The following is an 18,628-nucleotide window of genomic DNA, read 5'->3' on the forward strand; positions in this document are numbered from 1 at the left end:
TCGCTTAGCAGATAGAGAGACAGAAATTGTAGCAATAAATAAAGGCACTTACTGAGGATGCGAGCAAAGCCAAAGTCACAGAGTTTGATGACAAAATGCTTGGTTATGAGGATGTTCTCTGGTTTCACGTCTCTGTGGATGCACTGGAAGCAAAGGAGGAGCTGTCAATGTCACAAGTAGAAAGCTAGAGGCTTCACCTTATTTAAAATTGGGGGTGGCAAATGGGGAGCCACAGTTAGGATCTGGCCCTTGATGCAATCTGGGCCTGCCTATTATTATTATTATTATTATTAATAATAATAATAATAATAATAATAATAATAATATCATCATCATCATGTTGAAAAGCCCACATTTATTTGTAGGGGGAAGGAAGAAAAATGGTAATAAACAGAAACATTCCACACTGTAATAGTTTCCCCCCCGTAACTAACATATGAGAAAAGTATTTATTTATAGAGGCAGTCTGTACTGCCATATCATAAAATATCAAGGTGGTGTACAATATTCAAAGAATCTTAAGTTTTGTTCTCCACATTCCCAGAACAGTTTGTGGTTGTTGTTTTAAACAACAACAACAACAACACCATCCTCGTGAGAATTCATCAGCATTCTAGTGTGGGTTTCTAATATACACAAGTTTGTAAGCAATTCTGTCCAACAAGCTAAGTTTTGCAAAGCAATTCCCCCCCCAAAACAATGCACTTTTGCATGCTTTTTAAAATAATGTGTGCATTTTTATGAAGGCTTTATCCTAGTATCTGCATTTCCCGCAAAATACTTGGCTACACTGCAAGGTTTCAGAGAAGTGCAAAGTTCAAAGGGCACCTGCTTCCGTCTGCGAATTGTTTTGGAATGTGTGACTTAGGTAACCCCCCCCCCTTTAAATGCAAAGCGCCAACTTTCTCCCCCTATCCCTAGCAGGCCCCACCCCTTTCTTCTCCCTTCCTTCGCACCCCAGGGGGCTGCAAGCGGGTGGGCAGGCTGCTCTTGCCAGAGGTCTGATCTGATCGCTTGCAGAGTGACGCCAGCACTGGCAGCCAAAGGAAATAGGGTTAGGGAGGACAGATGGTAGGGGAAATGGAATTGCAGGTCGGTTGTGCTGACAGCAAGACTTACGTTGTGCTTGTGGCAAAAGTTCACTGCCTGGAGTGTCTGCCAAGTGATGCTTTTCACGAGCTGCTCCGGGACTCTGCAAAGAGAAGTAAAAAGAAGAGAAGGAGGAGAGAGCTTGAAATTCCACAACCGCTTGACACAAGTCCATCAGCAAAGGGAAGGGATGGTGACAGGTTGTATTCCTGCACTGGGGTTTTGTTGTTTAGTCGTTTAGTCGTGTCCGACTCCTCGTGACCCCCTGGACCAGAGCATGCCAGGCACTCCTGTCTTCCACTGCCTCCCGCAGTTTGGTCAAACTCATGCTGGTAGCTTCGAGAACACCGTCCAACCATCTCATCCTCTGCCGTCCCCTTCTCCTTGCACCCTCCATCTTTCCCAACATCAGGGTCTTTTCCAGGGAGTCTTCTCTTCTCATGAGGTGGCCAAAGTCTTGGAGCCTCAGCTTCAGGATCTGTCCTTCCAGTGAGCACTCAGGGCTGATTTCCTTCAGAATGGAGAGGTTGGATCTTCTTGCAGTCCGTGGGACTCTCCAGAGTCTCTTCAAGCACCATAATTCAGAAGCATCCATTCTTCACCGATCAGCCTTCTTTATGGTCCAGCTCTCACTTCCATACATCACTACTGGGAAAACCATAGCTTGAACTATACGGAGCTTTGTTGGCAAGGTGATGTCTCTGCTTTTTGGTCAAAACTCTCCACTATGACCTGTCCATCTTGGGTGGCTCTGCACGACATAGCTCATAGCTTCTCTGAGTCATTCAAGCCCCTTCGCCATGACAAGGCAGTGATCCATGAAGGAGTATTTTGGCATCCTGGTCACTGTCTCTTCGAGCTCTTGCCGTCGGGACGGAGATACAGGACGATGAAGACAAGAACGAGCCGTCTTAAGAACAGCTTCTTCTCCAGAGCGATGTCGGCCCTGAATGGGAAGCCCGGACTTTGAAAGTCATCTAATCTCCCTTGCTGTATTATACTGTATTGTTTAATTAGTGTTTTTATGGAGCAGTCAAGTAATTTCGTTGTCCCCGAAGGGGGCAATGACAATAAAGATATTATTATTATTATTATTATTATTATTATTATTATTATTATTATTATTATTATTATTATTATTATAATGCACAGACCCACTCAACAACAACAGCAACAAAACACCTCTAAGCAGGAACCTGAAATACCTGCGATGAGCCATGCTGGATCAGGCCCCAGGCCCATCAAGTCCCGCATCCTGTTCTCCTAGTGGCCAACCAGATGTCTATTATGGGAAACCCACAAGCAGGATTCAAGCACCAGACCCATCTTCCCCTTCCTGGGTTTCCGGCATCTGGTATTCGGAACCATTGCTGCCTTTGACTGTGGAGGGAGAGCCGAGCCATTGTGGCTAGTAGCCACTCACTGAACATGTGCTCATGTGCATTGGAAATAAACAGAGCTGTCTTGTGCAATGTGCAACGAACCTTTGGAACTCCCTGCTGCAGGACCTGCGGTTTCCAGAAACTGGTATTCAAATGCATTGCTGCCCCAAGTATGGAGCCTGAGCTGAGCCATCATAGCTAATAGCCATCAATAGCTTTTTTCTTCTCCATGAATTTCCCTAATTCTCTTTTTTAAAGCCTTCTAGGTTAGTGGCCAGGACTGACTCCTGTGGCAGTGAGTTCCAAAGTTTAACTATGCACCGAAAACCCCGGTATCTCTTCAGGTAAGTTTGGGGCAAAAGTTAGTCGACAACACTGAGCTAGGTGGACAAAGAGTCTGGCTTTGTATAACGCAGCATCGTCTGTTCACACACAGAGATAGGCCGTAATTTCATAGAATCATAGAGTTGGAAGAGACCACAAGGGCCATCGAGTCCAACCCCCTGCCAAGCAGGAAACACCATCAGAGCACTCCTGACATATGGTTGTCAAGCCTCTGCTTAAAGACCTCCAAAGTAGGAGACTCCACCACACTCCTTGGCAGCAAATTCCACTGCCGAACAGCTCTTACTGTCAGGAAGTTCTTCCTAATGTTTAGGTGGAATCTTCTTTCTTGTAGTTTGGATCCATTGCTCCGTGTCCGCTTCTCTGGAGCAGCAGAAAACAACCTTTCTCCCTCCTCTATGTGACATCCTTTTATATATTTCAACATGGCTATCATATCACCCCTTAACCTCCTCTTCTCCAGGCTAAACATGCCCAGCTCCCTTAGCCGTTCCTCCTAAGGCATCGTTTCCAGGCCTTTGACCATTTTGGTTGCCCTCCTCTGGACACGTTCCAGTTTGTCAGTGTCCTTCTTGAATTGTGGTGCCCAGAACTGGACACAGTACTCCAGGTGAGGTCTGAGCAGAGCATTTAGTGTCAGAAAACTTGCTTTGAATGCAGAAGGTCCCAGAAGCTCAGAGAAGAAGCTGACACAACTTTTAAAACTTTTCATGTGAACAGAATCAGCAATTCTGAAACAATTGTGCGGAGGAAAACTGGGTGATAAAAATGACAAATGAAAGGGGAAAGGGTTCTCGCAGGCGCCGGAACCAGTGAAAGTCACAGCAGCTGCCCCTGTGTGACTTTTAGGAGACGGTTTATTGCCCGCATACTGCAGGCAGTGAAGGAGACCCCCTGGCAACCGCTTCACAGGACCACCCTTGGCCCCGTTCCCCCAGAGATGGGGTCTCATCCATGGGGAATCCAAAAACCATGTGTCCCACAGGATGGTGGTTGTTTTTTAAAATGTTGTACTTGTCCAGTCCAACATCTCAGGAATTTGCAACATGTATGGGACTTTTTTCCTGCCCTGTCCTGAAGATTTAAAACGAAAATAATTTAAATGCAGTTCTTTTCACGATGGCAGCACCCGAGACGGCAGGCCCAGTTCTCAACCCCACACTCCCTGAAACACAGGTTGTGGTTTGGCTGGAGTCTGTGGTTTGCTTGATTCTCGGAGCAAGAATGCTGTTGAGAAGGAGGCATGATATAAAAAGAGACTAGATAAGAAATATGCAACTGTGCGGTATAAGGTAATTGATTGATAAAGTACAGTGAGATTAATTGGAAGTCATTTTTAATTTCTTTCTTTATAAGTTTTAAAACTGATTTCAGTATTGGGAGTATAAATGATGCTAGTTATACTAATTTTGTTGTTTCTTATATTGTGGTTGTTTGTTTGACTTCTTCATTATGTGTTTGTTTGTTTGTTTGTTTGTTTGTATGTTTGTTTATATGTTCGTTTGTCCGTCTTCCCATAAATGTATTTATTTTAAGTCAATACAGATATACTTAAAAGAGAGAGAGAGAGAGAGAGAGAAGGAGGCATGATAATGAAAGCTCTGGGCAATTCCATTTTGTCTGCCTAAAGGTGTCAATTCACCTCCAAATGGTAACATTGCTCATTTACAAGGCTGCCAATGATCCACTTTGGAACTCCCTGCCACTTGATATTAGGCAGGCTGCAGACAATGTCTTCCTGGGTGTAAGGGAATCTGCCGGGGGACCATCCTTGTCTGAAGCTGGGAAGAGGCCTGACTCATTCTCTGTGCTGTGTCCCAAGCTATGACCCTGTTGGGATGCGCAGGATACTGAGTAAGTCTGCAGGCTTCAACAGGATGATGCAATACTCTGTGAAGTGCTGGGTCAGAGTGACTCAGCAGGAGTGTGATTAATGTGATTGGCTATCACCTGTTTTAAAAAGGAAAGCCTGTTCAACAGTGCTGTAGTATCTCCATCTTATGCCACTGGACTGATCCAGCAGCCTTTTCTTCTTCTTCTTCTTCTTCTTCTTCTTCTTCTTCTTCTTCTTCTTCTTCTTCTTCTTCTTCTTCTTCTTTAGTCGTGTCCGACTCTTCGTGACCCCATGGACCAGAGCATGCCAGGCACTCCTGTCTTCCACTGCCTCCCACAGTTTGGTCAAACTCATGCTGGTAGCTTCGAGAACACTGTCCAATCATCTCATCCTCTGTCGTCCCCTTCTCCTTGTGCCCTCCATCTTTCCCAACATCAGGGTCTTTTCCAGGGAGTCTTCTCTTCTCATGAGGTGGCCAAAGTCTTGGAGCCTCAGCTTCAGGATCTGTCCTTCCAGGGAGCACTCAGGGCTGATTTCCTGAAGAATGGATCGGTTGGATCTTCTTGCAGTCCATGGGATTCTCAAGAGTCTCCTCCAGCACCCTTCATGGATCACTGCCTTGCCATGGCCAAGGGGCTTGAATAACTCAGAGACGCTATGAACTATGCCAAGCAGGGCACCCAAGATGAACAGGTCATGGTGGAGAGTTTTGATAAAACGTGATCCACCTGGAGCAGGAACCGGCAAGCTACTCCAGTATCCCTGCCAAGAAAACTCCATGGACAAAGACAATAGGCCTCTTCTTACGTTCTTAAAATATGGTTACCAGATTTTTTCCAATGAATCTGGGACACTTCCCCCCCCCTTTTTTTGGGAAGCTGAGTAGCAACAGGGAGTCAGTAGTGGGGATGGTGAGGCAAAAGACCCTGGGCCCAAGCACACATGCAGATTGGATATAGGTGCAAAGCCCTTCTTTCGCACCCTGTGAAACATAAATGCACAGAGTTTTTTTAAAAAAAACTGGGCAACGGCTGCTCGCCAGCAACTCCCAAGCCTCCCCCGATCAGTCAAAACAAAGGGGGAAGGGGATCGCACAAGACACATCATATGTGCACAAGACACATCATATGGGGACTTCCGGCGAGCAAAAATGGTGGGCGCCATGGCAGCGTGCAGCTCCTGAAGCCAGCCAGAGCCAACTGCGCTACCAGGCAGCTGAGGCTGCCACTGCCATGTTTCCCGGGGACAGATTTGCAAATCTGGGGACATTCCGGGGACAGAATTTGTCCAGGGACAGGTTTGCAAATCTGGGGGCTGCCCCCGGGAACCGGGGACGTCTGCTAACCCTAACTCTATCTTAAAACAACCAAACCGCAGCAACAGTAAGTCAAAATCATCTCTCCCCAGCATTCACTGAAGCTTAATTAATGCGTGACCCCGAAGTTCTGCACCCCCCTCAAACTGATGTCAAAGTTTTGTGCTATAGTTTTGTGCCATTTGGGGCTGCGAACTCCACATTCCGTGCTGCCCCTCCAACCGCATAACTGACGAAGCAAAAACAGGCTCGCAAGTTAATGCCCCAAAATCCAATCTTGTCTGGTTGACTCCAAACAGGTGCCAAAGTTTTGTGCTGGTTTTGTGCCACAAACCCAACTTTTTGTGACGCTGCCCCCCCCCCAAAAAACTGAGCGATTGCCACTCAAACCGGGGTCACGAGTAAAGGGCCCCAAACCCAGCCTGGTCCAATTGGCTCTAAACTGGTGCCCAAATGGTGTACTCTTGTTTTGTGCTGGTTTGTTGACAGAGGGGTTACAGGGGAGTCACACCAGGGACTAGCTACTTACCCCCGTGGGTTCTTGTCCAGCTCATGGAGGACTGTGTGGTCGCAGTATTCAAAGACCAGGTGGAGCTTCCTCTTCCTTCGAAAAACCTCCAAGAGGTTGACCAAGTTGGGGTGCTTCAGTTGCTGGAAAGGACAGGAGGGCATTCTAAGATAGGGTTACCAGATGTCCCCGTTTCCCGGGAACAGTCCCCGGATTTGTGAATAAGTCCCTGGACAAATTCCAGCGCCGGAATGTCCCCGGATTTCATCTAATGCCCCCGGGAAACGCAGCGGCGGCAGTCTCAGCAGCCCGGAGCAGTTGGCTCTGGCTGGCTTCAGGAGCTGCTGGGAAGTCCCCAAATGATGGTGGTTCGGGGGCTCAAAGACGCAGCTTCCGGGCTGCCCCCACCTTCCCTGACCCCAGGAACTCAGCTGGGAAGGAAGGCTTCATGTTGCCTATAGGAGCAGCCTCCCAACTCCTACTTGCGTGCAAGCAGGAGTGGAGCAGGGATCTCTCAGCTGTGAAGGGAGGCTTCACGCTGCCTATCAGAGCTTGCATGCAAGCAGGAGGGAGCAGGGATCTCTCAGTTAGGCAGTGTGAAGCCTCCCTGCCCAGCTGAGGGATCCCAGCCCCCTCCTGCTTGCACGCAGGTAGGAATGGGATTGGGGCTGGTCTGATGGGAAGGGAGGCATCACACTGGCTGAGAGATCCCTGCCCCCTCCTGCTTACACGCAAGTAGGAGTTGGGATGAGGCTGCTCTGAAAGGCAGTGTCACGCAAGTAGGAGTGGGATTGGGGCTGCTCCGATGGGAAGGGAGGCATTGCGCTGCCCGAGCCTCGTCGCCACCGCCACTCTCGGCCCTCCTTCTCCGCCTTCCATGCCTGAACCACTGCGCAACACTTCCTACCCACCACCACTGAAGAACCAACAACTCAGGGGTTGCCCAGGCTCATGGAGAAAGGAGATAGAAACCTCAGAGGAAGCGGAAACGTGGCGGTTCAGGTCAAGGCAGCGGCCACCCCTCTGCCACCACCATCGCTGCAGCGTCAACGTCCCAAAGTGTAGTATTTATGTATTTATTTATTTAACGTGTCCCCGGATTCATTGAAAAAAATCTGGTAACCTTATTCTAAGAGGACTGTGGATTGAACCCGTAACCAAGGAACTATCTCCTGCTGCACTCTTAAGACAATAAATGAGATAACAGCCACAGATAATAACCTCAGTTACAAGCGCAGTACACTAAAATTAGCCAAATGCACGCTGGAATAAATAGGCGGCTATTTGTTGTTATAATGATTAGCTGGGTATTCCTCTCTCTATGGCTTGAAATTCTTTCTTTTTTAAAAGTACGTTGCACTCTACTTCGTGAGGGCCGAGACCCTGAAAAGCAGGCTGGAAAACTAAAGTAAATCTAATAAAATAAAATGTAAATAATGTCCCCCCTTTTTTATTCTAACAACCACCATGTGAAGTAGCTGAGAGAGAGAGAGAGAGAGAGAGAGAGAGAGAGAGAGAGAGAGAGAGAGAGAGAGAACACAAGCAAGCTCAGGTCACCAGTCAGCTTTGTGGCCAAATGGAGACTTGAACTCAGAGCTCCCTGGTCAAAGCAAGAACCCAGAGAGGGAAAAGAGCTCTGAGCATGTGCAAAGTGTGCAAACCACAGCTCTTTCCCCACAAAAGATCAGAGCAGAGGGGAAGTTCTCTCAGCAGACTTGCGTTCCTTGCAAATATACACACACAAAACCCTAAACCCAAACCCTGTATTTCTTAATTCCATCCTTTAAACAGCTGCAAGGTTGAGTCTGCAGGTCAGTTGTGCATTGACTTTATTTGCATTCTTCTGCTGGGGTTAGCAAGTTCGTTTTGCTGTTTTGCATAGAAATGGATGGAGAAAAATGCTGGAGGGCTTTCCTTCCCTTCCCTTTCCTTATCTTCGAGTTGTGTAAGAATAATTTTTTAAAGTGTATGAAGAAAAAGGAATAGGGAAGTTGAGAGGCCTCACTAAGAATTAAGTACTGTATTTTGCGCCCCATAGGACGCTCCGGCCCATAGGACGCACCTAGTTTTTTGGTGGGGAAATAAAGAAAAAAAAATTATTTCCCCCCCAGGTGCGGGGCTGGAAGAACCAGGTCGGGGAAAGTGGGAAGGCACGCTCTGCCTCCCCGCTGTCCCCCGAGCTTCTGGGGCTGGCGATGAGGAGAAGTGCGCTGAGCCCGGGACTGCAGGCAGCTCTGCACCGCCATCCGGAGCGGGGCGGGACTTAGCGCCCCGCTCCCGATGGCCGCGCAGAGCTGTGCTTAGCCCGGGACTGCAGGCAGCTCTGCGCAGCCATCGCAGCCGGTCTCCCGAGGGTTGCGCAGAGCTTCCTGAAGCCTGGAGAGTGAGAGGGGTCGGTGCGCACCGACCCCTCTCGCTCTCCAGGCTTCAGCGAAAGCCTGCATTCGCCCCATAGGACGCACCCAGATTTCCCCTTCATTTTTGGAGGGGGAAAAGTGCGTCCTATAGGGCGAAAAATACGGTAAATGCTTCCATTTCCATGGAAAATATTTATTATATATATATATATATATATGCTTTCGTAGATTTTCACGGGTACAGGAATGTAGGTTTTGGTGTCTTCGGGTGTCTTCCCGTGTAAGAGTTGGGGTGTCTAGGCGACGTTTCGACGAGGTCTCACTCGTCATCTTCAGGCTGGTGCTTTCGGCTTCTTGTTACTAGAACAGAGCAGGATCTCAGTGTTTGAGTTCCTATAAATACTGTTGAGGGGGTGTGGTGTATAGCCTCCAACGTTCTGGGTAGAGAGGAAGTTCCTAGGTTAATGTGCCTTTTCTTCTTTTGTTCATTAATTACTTGAGGGATATCTTGAGTGATTACTTGAGTGATATTCTGAGTACCACTTAGGAGGGTCATTAGGTGTGGATTAGTTGCTAAAGCTTTCGTGTCTTGACCTCTTGACCTTGTAAAGAGTTTTTCTGAGAAGATGGCTGTACTGCACTTAGTTGTGCTCTGGCTTGGCTTCGTGTATAGGGGCGAGCTGTGGTTTTGTGCCCTGTGCCAGCCAGATCTGTGTAGGGATTGCAGGGGGGTGCAGCATCCGGAGGTGCCACTATGGTTTGGCTACTGGATGGTGTCTGTAATTTATCTGTGGAGAGGGTCTGGGTTTGGGTCTGGTGTGGTTGATTGGAGATGGCGTTCTGTGTGCCTCTGGTTCTGGTGTCGGTTTTTGTGGGGAGGGCTAATTTCCAGATGTCTGGCAGGCGGGACGTGTCGTCACGCTTGTTCATGTTGTGAGGGACAACATGAACACAACATGAACAAGCGTGACGACACGTCCCGCCTGCCAGACATCTGGAAATTAGCCCTCCCCACAAAAACCGACACCAGAACCAGAGGCACACAGAACGCCATCTCCAATCAACCACACCAGACCCAAACCCAGACCCTCTCCACAGATAAATTACAGACACCATCCAGTAGCCAAACCATAGTGGCACCTCCGGATGCTGCACCCCCCTGCAATCCCTACACAGATCTGGCTGGCACAGGGCACAAAACCACAGCTCGCCCCTATACACGAAGCCAAGCCAGAGCACAACTAAGTGCAGTACAGCCATCTTCTCAGAAAAACTCTTTACAAGGTCAAGAGGTCAAGACACGAAAGCTTTAGCAACTAATCCACACCTAATGACCCTCCTAAGTGGTACTCAGAATATCACTCAAGTAATCACTCAAGATATCCCTCAAGTAATTAATGAACAAAAGAAGAAAAGGCACATTAACCTAGGAACTTCCTCTCTGCCCAGAACGTTGGAGGCTATACACCACACCCCCTCAACAGTATTTATAGGAACTCAAACACTGAGATCCTGCTCTGTTCTAGTAACAAGAAGCCGAAAGCACCAGCCTGAAGATGACGAGTGAGACCTCGTCGAAACGTCGCCTAGACACCCCAACTCTTACACGGGAAGACACCCGAAGACACCAAAACCTACATATATATATATATATATATATATATATATATATATATATATATATATATATATATATATATTTCAACAATTTGCATACCACTTACCGTAATTACAACAATATCTTAGCAATATATGAGTAACTAAAGACAATAAAAATCAGTTAAAACCACATGCCCTCCAATATCTCTATGATGAAAATAAGGACGTCCTACTTAGTAACAAACAACAACAACAAAATTATGAAACTCCCCACTTGGCCCTGAACCTTAGGCCAGTCACTGGCTCACAGGGTCGTTGTGGGAATTAATTGAGGAGGAAGAGAAATGTGCAGTCCCCCTTGAGCTCTTTGGAGAAAAAGGAACCTTGATGGCAGAAAGTGAGGAGGAATTAAAGAACCTTTTAATGAGGGTGAAAGAGGAGAGCACAAAATATGGTCTGAAGCTCAACATCAAAAAAACGAAGATCATGGCCACTGGTCCCATCACCTCCTGGCAAATAGAAAGGGAAGAAATGGAGGCAGTGAGAGATTTTATCTTCTTGGGCTCTATGATCACTGCAGATGGTGACAGCAGCCACGAAATTAAAAGATGCCTGCTTCTTGGGAGGAAAGCAATGACAAACCTAGACAGCATCTTAAAAAGCAGACAAAAGTCCGTATAGTTAAAGCTATTTTTTCCCCAGTAGTGATGTATGGAAGTGAGAGCTGGACCATAAAGAAGGCTGATTGCTGAAAAATTGATGCTTTTGAATTATGGTGCTGGAGGAGACTCTTGAGAGTCCCATGGACTGCAAGAAGATCAAACCTCTCCATTCTTAAGGAAATCAGCCCTGAGTGTTCACTGGAAGGACAGATCCTGAAGCTGAGGCTCCAAAACTTTGGCCACCTCATGAGAAGAGAAGACTCCCTGGAAAAGACCCTGATGCTGGGAAAGATGGAGGGCCCAAGGAGACGGGGACGACAGAGGACGAGATGGTGGGACAGTGTTCTTGAAGCAACCAGCATGAGTTTGACCAAACTGCGGAAGGCAGTGGAAGACAGGAGTGCCTGGCGTGCTCTGGTCCAGGGGGTCACGAAGAGTCGGACACGACTAAACGACTAAAAAAACAACAAATGGGATGAATGAAAAACGAAATGAATAAGTGAAATCTTTCCATTTTAAACGTGGGCATGAATTCCCATGAATCTGGCCTCTCTCATGTATCAGTTTTTCCCTTCCTCACCAGCAAACTCCATTCTCCAATAAACACGCCTTTTCCCTTTGTCAGCTGCAGAAACCCAGCTTTGATTATCTTAAGTTTTTAAAGTCCCTTTTAATGCCCAGCTCAACACAGAGCTGCTAAAAACATCACAGCGAGGAGGAGGAGGAGGAGGAGAAAGGGCTCTTGCTCTCCTGCCTCCCATATATTTCAAAACCCATCATTTGCATCTCAAACAGAGAGAGAGAGAGGGAGAAAAAAGGAAGATAAACAGCAGGGCCTCTTTAATCTGCCTGATCCGGGCTTCTGTGTGCCACTGGGGCCTTTGTCCTGCAAGTATTTACACGGCTGAAAAATGACTGATCAGGAATCCTGTTTCCCCCTGCTGAACGTGCAGCTGCCTGAGATGTCGGACAAGCCCTTCCGTTGCTCGGCCCTTCTCCGCTTCTCAAACAAACAATCTGTTACTATTGACTGAGAAGGTGTTTTCTGAGAGATGGCGGAGCAGCAAGCCCACACTTGCCAGAAGCAACCCAGAGCGGAGGCTGGCAAACGTTCCCCACTCGGCCCCATCGCCTTTCTCGTTTTGTTGACCGACGGGTGTATGGCCAGAAGGCACATTTGTCACCCGGCATCCTGGCCTGAGCTGCTGCTGCTGCCGCCACCTTTGGGTTTCTCCTCAGGCTCTAGAGACCCACACCCATCTTTCCGCAAGAGGGTTTTGGGCACTGGGGACAGCAGACCAGGGAAGAGGAATCTCTAGCCCACGAGATGCCACTGGATTCCAGTTCCTCAACATCTGGGGGGCCAAAGTTTCCCACCGAAGGAAGCTGGTTTCCATCAAGACACACAAACCGGTCTGCCAAAGGGGACCACCAAAGTCTTTAAAATCAAGCATTAATTATTATTTGTGCTGAGGATGGTCTTACGCAGTCAACGTGTGGGGCTACCTTTGAAGGTGACCCGGAAACTGCAATTTATCCAGAATGCGGCAGCTAGACTGGTGACTGGGAGCGGCCGCCGGGACCGCATAACACCAGTCTTGAAATAACTACATTGGCTCCCAGTATGTTTCTGAGCACAATTCAAAGTGTTGATGCTGACCTTTAAAGCCCTAAACGGCCTCAGTCCAGTATACCTGAAGGAGCGTCTCCACCTCCATCATTCAGCCTGGACACTGAGGTCCAGCGCCGAAGGCCTCCTGGTGGTTCCCTCATTGCAAGAAGCCAAGTTACAGGGAACCAGGCAGAGGGCCTTCTCGGTAGTGGCGCCTGCCCTGTGGAACGCCCTCCCACCAGATGTCAAAGAGAAAAATAACTACCAAACTTTTAGAAGACATCTGAAGGCAGCCCTGTTTCGGGAAGCTTTTAATGTTTGATGTATTATAGTATTTTAATATTCTTTTGGAAGCTGCCCAGAGTGGCTGGGGAGGCCCAGCCAGATGGGCGGGGTATAAATAATAAATTATTATTATTATTATTATTATTATTATTATTATTATTATTATTATTATTATTTCGGCAAGAGGGTTTCGGGCACTGGGGACAGCAGACTAGGGAAAAGGAATCTCTAGCCCACAAGATGCCACTGGATTCCAGTTCCTCAACATCTGGAGGGCCAAAGTTTCCCACCGAAGGAAGCTGGTTTCCACCAAGACACACAAACTGGTCGGCCAAAGGGGACCACCAAAGTCTTTTTAAAAATTAAGCATTAATTATTATTTGTGCTAAGGATGGTCCTACACAGTCAATGCCATTGGCATCTGCAAAGGCTTTCGGGTGGGCACACTGTTTCATACCATCAGCGCATGTTCCAGAGCTTCCTGCTGAACTTAAGAACATAGGAGAACCCGCTGGATCAGGGCCAATGACCCATTGAGTCCAGTATCCTGTACTCACAGTGGCCAACCAAATGCCCTAGTGCACTAATTCTCAGCCTGTGGGTCTCCAGATGTTGTTGGACTACAACTCCCATCATCCCTGAGCTCTGGCCTTGCTAGCTAGGGGTGATGGGAGTTGTAGTTCAACATAGGCGCCGACTCCATGGGGCTTGAGGGGGCCCGAGCCCCCTCAAAAATTCATTTGGGGGGGCTCCGCCCCCCCAATAATCTCGGGCGCCCCTCCAGCAGAGCGCCACCGCCGCCCCTCCCCCAGCCCAAAATGCACAGGGTCGGGCTGCATGCCTCCTGCCCTCCCTCCCGAGCAAAAGCTCCACCCAATTTCCTTCGGAGCTGATTAATAGGCGCAGCACGCTCTCCCCTATTCGCTCACGAGGAGGCGGCGCCACTTTATTTGCATATTCATGAGCTTATTTATTATTCATGAGCTTTCCTGGCCCCCCCCCCCCAATATTTTTTATAAGTCCGCGTCCCTGTAGTTCAACAACAGCTGGGGACCCACAGGTTGAGATAGGCTGCCTGTTATGTACTGAGTTGAATAGGATCCAAAATGCAGCAGTCTGATTGGTCTGCAGGAGCCACCCAATCCAGCTCCAGGTAGAAGTGAATCCACAACCTGATTGGCCTACAGGAGAATTCCGGAATTAGCCAATCACGTGGGGCCCATTGTGTAAATAATGGATATAAAGCAGATACTTTGGGGAAACTTTCGTTCCTCCTCACCCCTATGAGCTGAATAAAGAGCATGAAATCCACTCTCGACTCCCTTCTCTCCTCCTGGGCTTTCCTGCAACAGTGACATCACTGCCTCTGACTAGATGCAGAGCATAGCCATTAATAGTCCTCTCCTCCCTGAATTTGTCTCGTCCTCTTTTAAAGCCACCCAGGTTGGTGATCATCACTGCCTCCAGTGGGAGTGAGTTCCACAGCGAAGAATTTGCTTCAAAAATACATAAATACTGTGCTTGTTTTACTTTTGTTTGCACGTATAAACAAATTAATTAAATTCATAATGAATTAAATTGTTAGTTTGATTAATAAGTAACTTAATAATTAATTAATTAATTCGATAACTAAATTGATAATTTATTTATTTATTTGATTAATAATTAATTAAATTATTGATTTAATTATTGATTAAATAATAATTAATTAAAAGGAACAACATCCGATATTGACCCCAGTTTGGGGGAAGGCAGGCTTAGCTGATGCACTTAACTACCAAGCCGGATTCAAGGTTTTTGTATTAATTTACAAAGCCCAGAACAGCTTAGGACCGGGGTGTCTCGGGGACCCCCCCCCCTGAACCCTTCTATCCCAGCTCGATCCTTGAGATCATCTGCAGGAGCACCTTTGGTCATTTCCCAAGCTGATGAGGCTCATTTGACAATAACAAGAAACCGAGCCTTTAGGGTTATTGTCCCAGTCCTGTGGAACCCTGTGCCACTAGAGATTGAGCGAGCCCCTTCTGTGCCAACATTTAAATGCCTGCAGAAAACATTTCCATTCTGCCGGGCTCTATCAGGCCTCAGGTGTCTCTGGAATGGATAGAACTTTGATGCATTCAAGCAAGAGGTTGGATGGGAACGACATGCATTTCAGGGGGTTGGGATGGATGACCCTCGGGGTCCCTTCCTGCTGTACAATTCTGTGCTTTGACAATAAGCAAATTCCTGCGAACGGCCGAATCTCCAGCTCTTAGCTGATGGGCAGCGACTCAAGTTCTGTGCCAGGGTATTGTATACGGAAGACTTATGGCAGGCACAGCCCACGGTGGGTAACGGCTGTCACCCACGGCAAATCTTGCACCAAGGAAACGGCGACTCTGATGTGGCAGATAAAGGTTATGCAGACATCTGCAGGCCAGAAGAGCGTGTCAGGAACGGTCCTTTTTTTTAAGAGTGCAAGGCTGATGAAAAAGGAACAGGCTCTGATTGCAAAGCTTCTTGCTTGAAATTATTGTTGAAATGATGAAATATTTATTTATACCCCACTTTTTTCCATGACAGGGACCCAAGGCGGCTTACAGATAATAATAATAATAATAATAATAATAATAATAATAATAATAATAATAATAATAATAATAATATATTTATACCCCACCAATCTGGCTGGGTTTCCCCAACCACTCTAGGTGGCTTCCAGCAAAGCATTAAAATACAATAACATAAGAACAACAGAAAACTTAGGTGGGGGGAGCCATTGATAGGAAGCCCCAGAAACAAGACAGCACTGTGACTCCCCAGGAACTATCTACGAATTTGTCCAAGGATTGGCGGAAATCAATGTGTTCACACCATTATGGCAAAGTTACGTGGCATAAACAAACACCAATAATAATAATAATAATAATAATAATAATAATAATAATAATAATAATAATAATAATATGCAGAATGTGTTTTCATTTGCAGGCTACCATTTGCATAGTCTGGGTCATCGACTAGCCTTGCGCCTGTGACACAGTGGACAAAGGGAGAGGGTGGTAGCTAGCCCATTCTTCATGCAGCACGTAGTTAAACTGTGGGACTCTCTGCCACAGGAGGGAGTTCTGAATACTAGTGAAGGAATGGGTTTCCCAAACCCAAAAACTGACTGTGCAGGCAGTTTGAAATGGGCACCAAAATCCCTATTTTTCCTTAGCTAAAATCCATTAATGAGCTCTGAGTCAATGTATAAACAAAAACCCGGCTGTAGAAACAAGTGCTCAGAGCCCTCTCCTTTATCAGTTTGTGACGGCAAGGATGACCTTGGCTGTTCCAGCGGAGTAGGGATGACATGTCTGGGTCTTATCTTACCACACTCTGACGCACAGACCTAGTCCGGGAACAGCGCCAGAGTGTGTTCTTGGAGATGGTGACCTCTTGCTCCAAGATAAGAGTATAGGAACAGGAATACCCTTTTATGGTCAGAAGTACAGGAAGGAATACCCTTTTATGGTTAAGAGTACCGGAGCAGGAACATATGTGATGTCAACCTGCGTGTATAGGCTGACGTGGTTGGATTTCTGGGGAAGGGGGGAGAGGGTGCCTGGAGGATATATATACTGCATGAAATTCCTCATTTCTTTGGACTTGCTGTGGACTGACCACGCAAGTGCCTTTCTGCTGTTCCGGAGAGCAAAAATAAAGAACCCTTTCTCTGAACCAAACCTCGGTGTCATTTGACTTCCTTCCTCCTGTCCCAGAGCAACGCAGACCCAATCGGTGAACTCCAATAAGGCTACACTAGCTGCTGGAAACCCCGGGGCGGGGGGGGGGAGAGTTGCTCTTGTGTTCGACTCCTGCTTGGTGGTGGCCCCGGTGAGAACAGGATGCTTCACTTAGAGGGGCCTGATGGGCTGGTGTTCTGTTCTTATCGGTATAAATAAATTATTATTATTATTATTATTATTATTATTATTATTATTATTATTATTATTATTATTTAAAAGGACCCCTGACTCTGGGGTTGCAGAGCTCATCTCGCTTTATTGGCCAAGGGAGCTGACGTACACCTTCCGTGTCATGTGGCCAGCATGACCAAGCCGCTTCTGGCGAACCAGAGCAGCGCACGGAAACACCGTTTACCTTCCCGCCAGAGTGGTACCTATTTATCTACTTGCACTTTGACGTGCTTTCAAACTGCTAGGTTGGCAGGAGCAGGGACTGAACAATGGGAGCTCACCCCGTCACGGGGATTTGAACCGCCGACCTTCTGATCGGCAAGCCCTAGGCTTTGTGGTTTAACCCACAGCGCCACCCGCGTCCCTATTATTATTATTATTATTATTATTATTATTATTATTATTATTATTATTTCACAATATTAATGAGCAAACAAAGCTCTTCTAGCTAGACTGTTCCCCTACCGGACATTACACTGCGGTTCAGGGAAATCTCTGCCCAAGGTGATACCTGGACCTGGATAGCTCAGCTGGTTAGAGCGTGGCGCTGATAACGCCAAGGTTGCAGGTTTGATCCCCGTAAGGGACAGATGCCTATTCCTGCATTTTGGGGGGTTGGACTAGATAACTCTGGGAGGCCCTTTTCCAACTCTACAATTTTATTCTTCCCTGCTGGGAGCATAGCACAGACCATTCAGCCCAAGGAGACCACACCGCCTGCTCCTTGTGTTCCTACAACAATGCGGGCGAGAATGCCAAGGGCTCTGGGAGATGCGCCAAGATGAAACCAGAGATTAGGAGCCACAGAGTAAGATGGCTTAGTTAGCGCGCTCGGCCAGTGTCTCCCAGGAAAAGCCGCCCCCAGGCACCCCCCTAATGTTTCCTAGGTGACACATTCCTGCACCCTGGGACACCAAGCTGGACTTTAAAACCGTTCAGAACAAAGAGGGGAGATGGGAAATATATCCTTAGCAAGGGGGGAAACAGCAACGGCTGCGTTCAGCTCTCACATCCCTTAAGCTCAGAAAACCACCCTGAGACAAAGCCGGGATGTGGGATATGTCCTTACAGGCCAAATTAGCCAGCATTGATGCTGTCAGGGGCTCTTATGTGCAACGGGCACAGCTCGGACTCTGGTGGCAAAGGGGTGGAAGGAACAAGAAGCCCCGACAATAACGGACTGGCATTACAAGCTCCAAGAATTTGCTGAAATGGCGCAGTTAACAAAAACCCTGAGAGGCAATTCAAAACAAAAATTTATGGAAAAGTGGGATAGATATAAAACATACGTTCAAAAATACAGTAAAGGTTCGCTATCTATGCTAGCATTTGATTGATGTTGGAGTGAGACTGAGTTGAGAAATAAGGCTAAGTTCACATATTGATATAGGAATGTAAGAGATGATATGTAAAGAAATGTACAATAATAAGAGTACATTCATTTGTAAAAAAGGAATATACAATGGGAAAGACAGGAAGTCTAGTGTGTTGGTATGTATATGATTTTTGGAAAAATTTGTTTTTGTTTTTTTCCTTCGTTCTTTCTTTTCTTTTGTTTCATTTTCTTTCTAGGTATATTAAATTTGTATATAATTTTTGTATACATGTTGAAAATTATATTATAGTCAGTCCTGTAATGTAATATGACGACGTTTACTGCTGTAATATAAGAATGTTAATAAATAAATGAAATGCA

General features: G+C 46.9%; 1 protein-coding gene across 1 annotated transcript in view; it reads right to left on the bottom strand.

Moving 5' to 3' along the window:
* Positions 1–18,628, bottom strand: part of CDKL1 (cyclin dependent kinase like 1) — a 34,079-nt gene that overhangs the window by 9,782 nt on the left and 5,669 nt on the right. The window contains exons 4-6 of the mRNA XM_081196485.1: positions 6,495–6,616; positions 1,120–1,192; positions 53–143 (exon numbers count right to left, since the gene is read on the bottom strand). Coding sequence (XP_081052611.1) covers positions 53–143; positions 1,120–1,192; positions 6,495–6,616 — 286 coding nt within the window. The remainder of the gene's footprint in view (positions 1–52; positions 144–1,119; positions 1,193–6,494; positions 6,617–18,628) is intronic.

The sequence above is a fragment of the Podarcis bocagei genome (assembly GCF_964188305.1).
Source record: "Podarcis bocagei genome assembly, chromosome: 1".
Taxonomy (NCBI): Eukaryota; Metazoa; Chordata; class Lepidosauria; order Squamata; family Lacertidae; genus Podarcis; species Podarcis bocagei.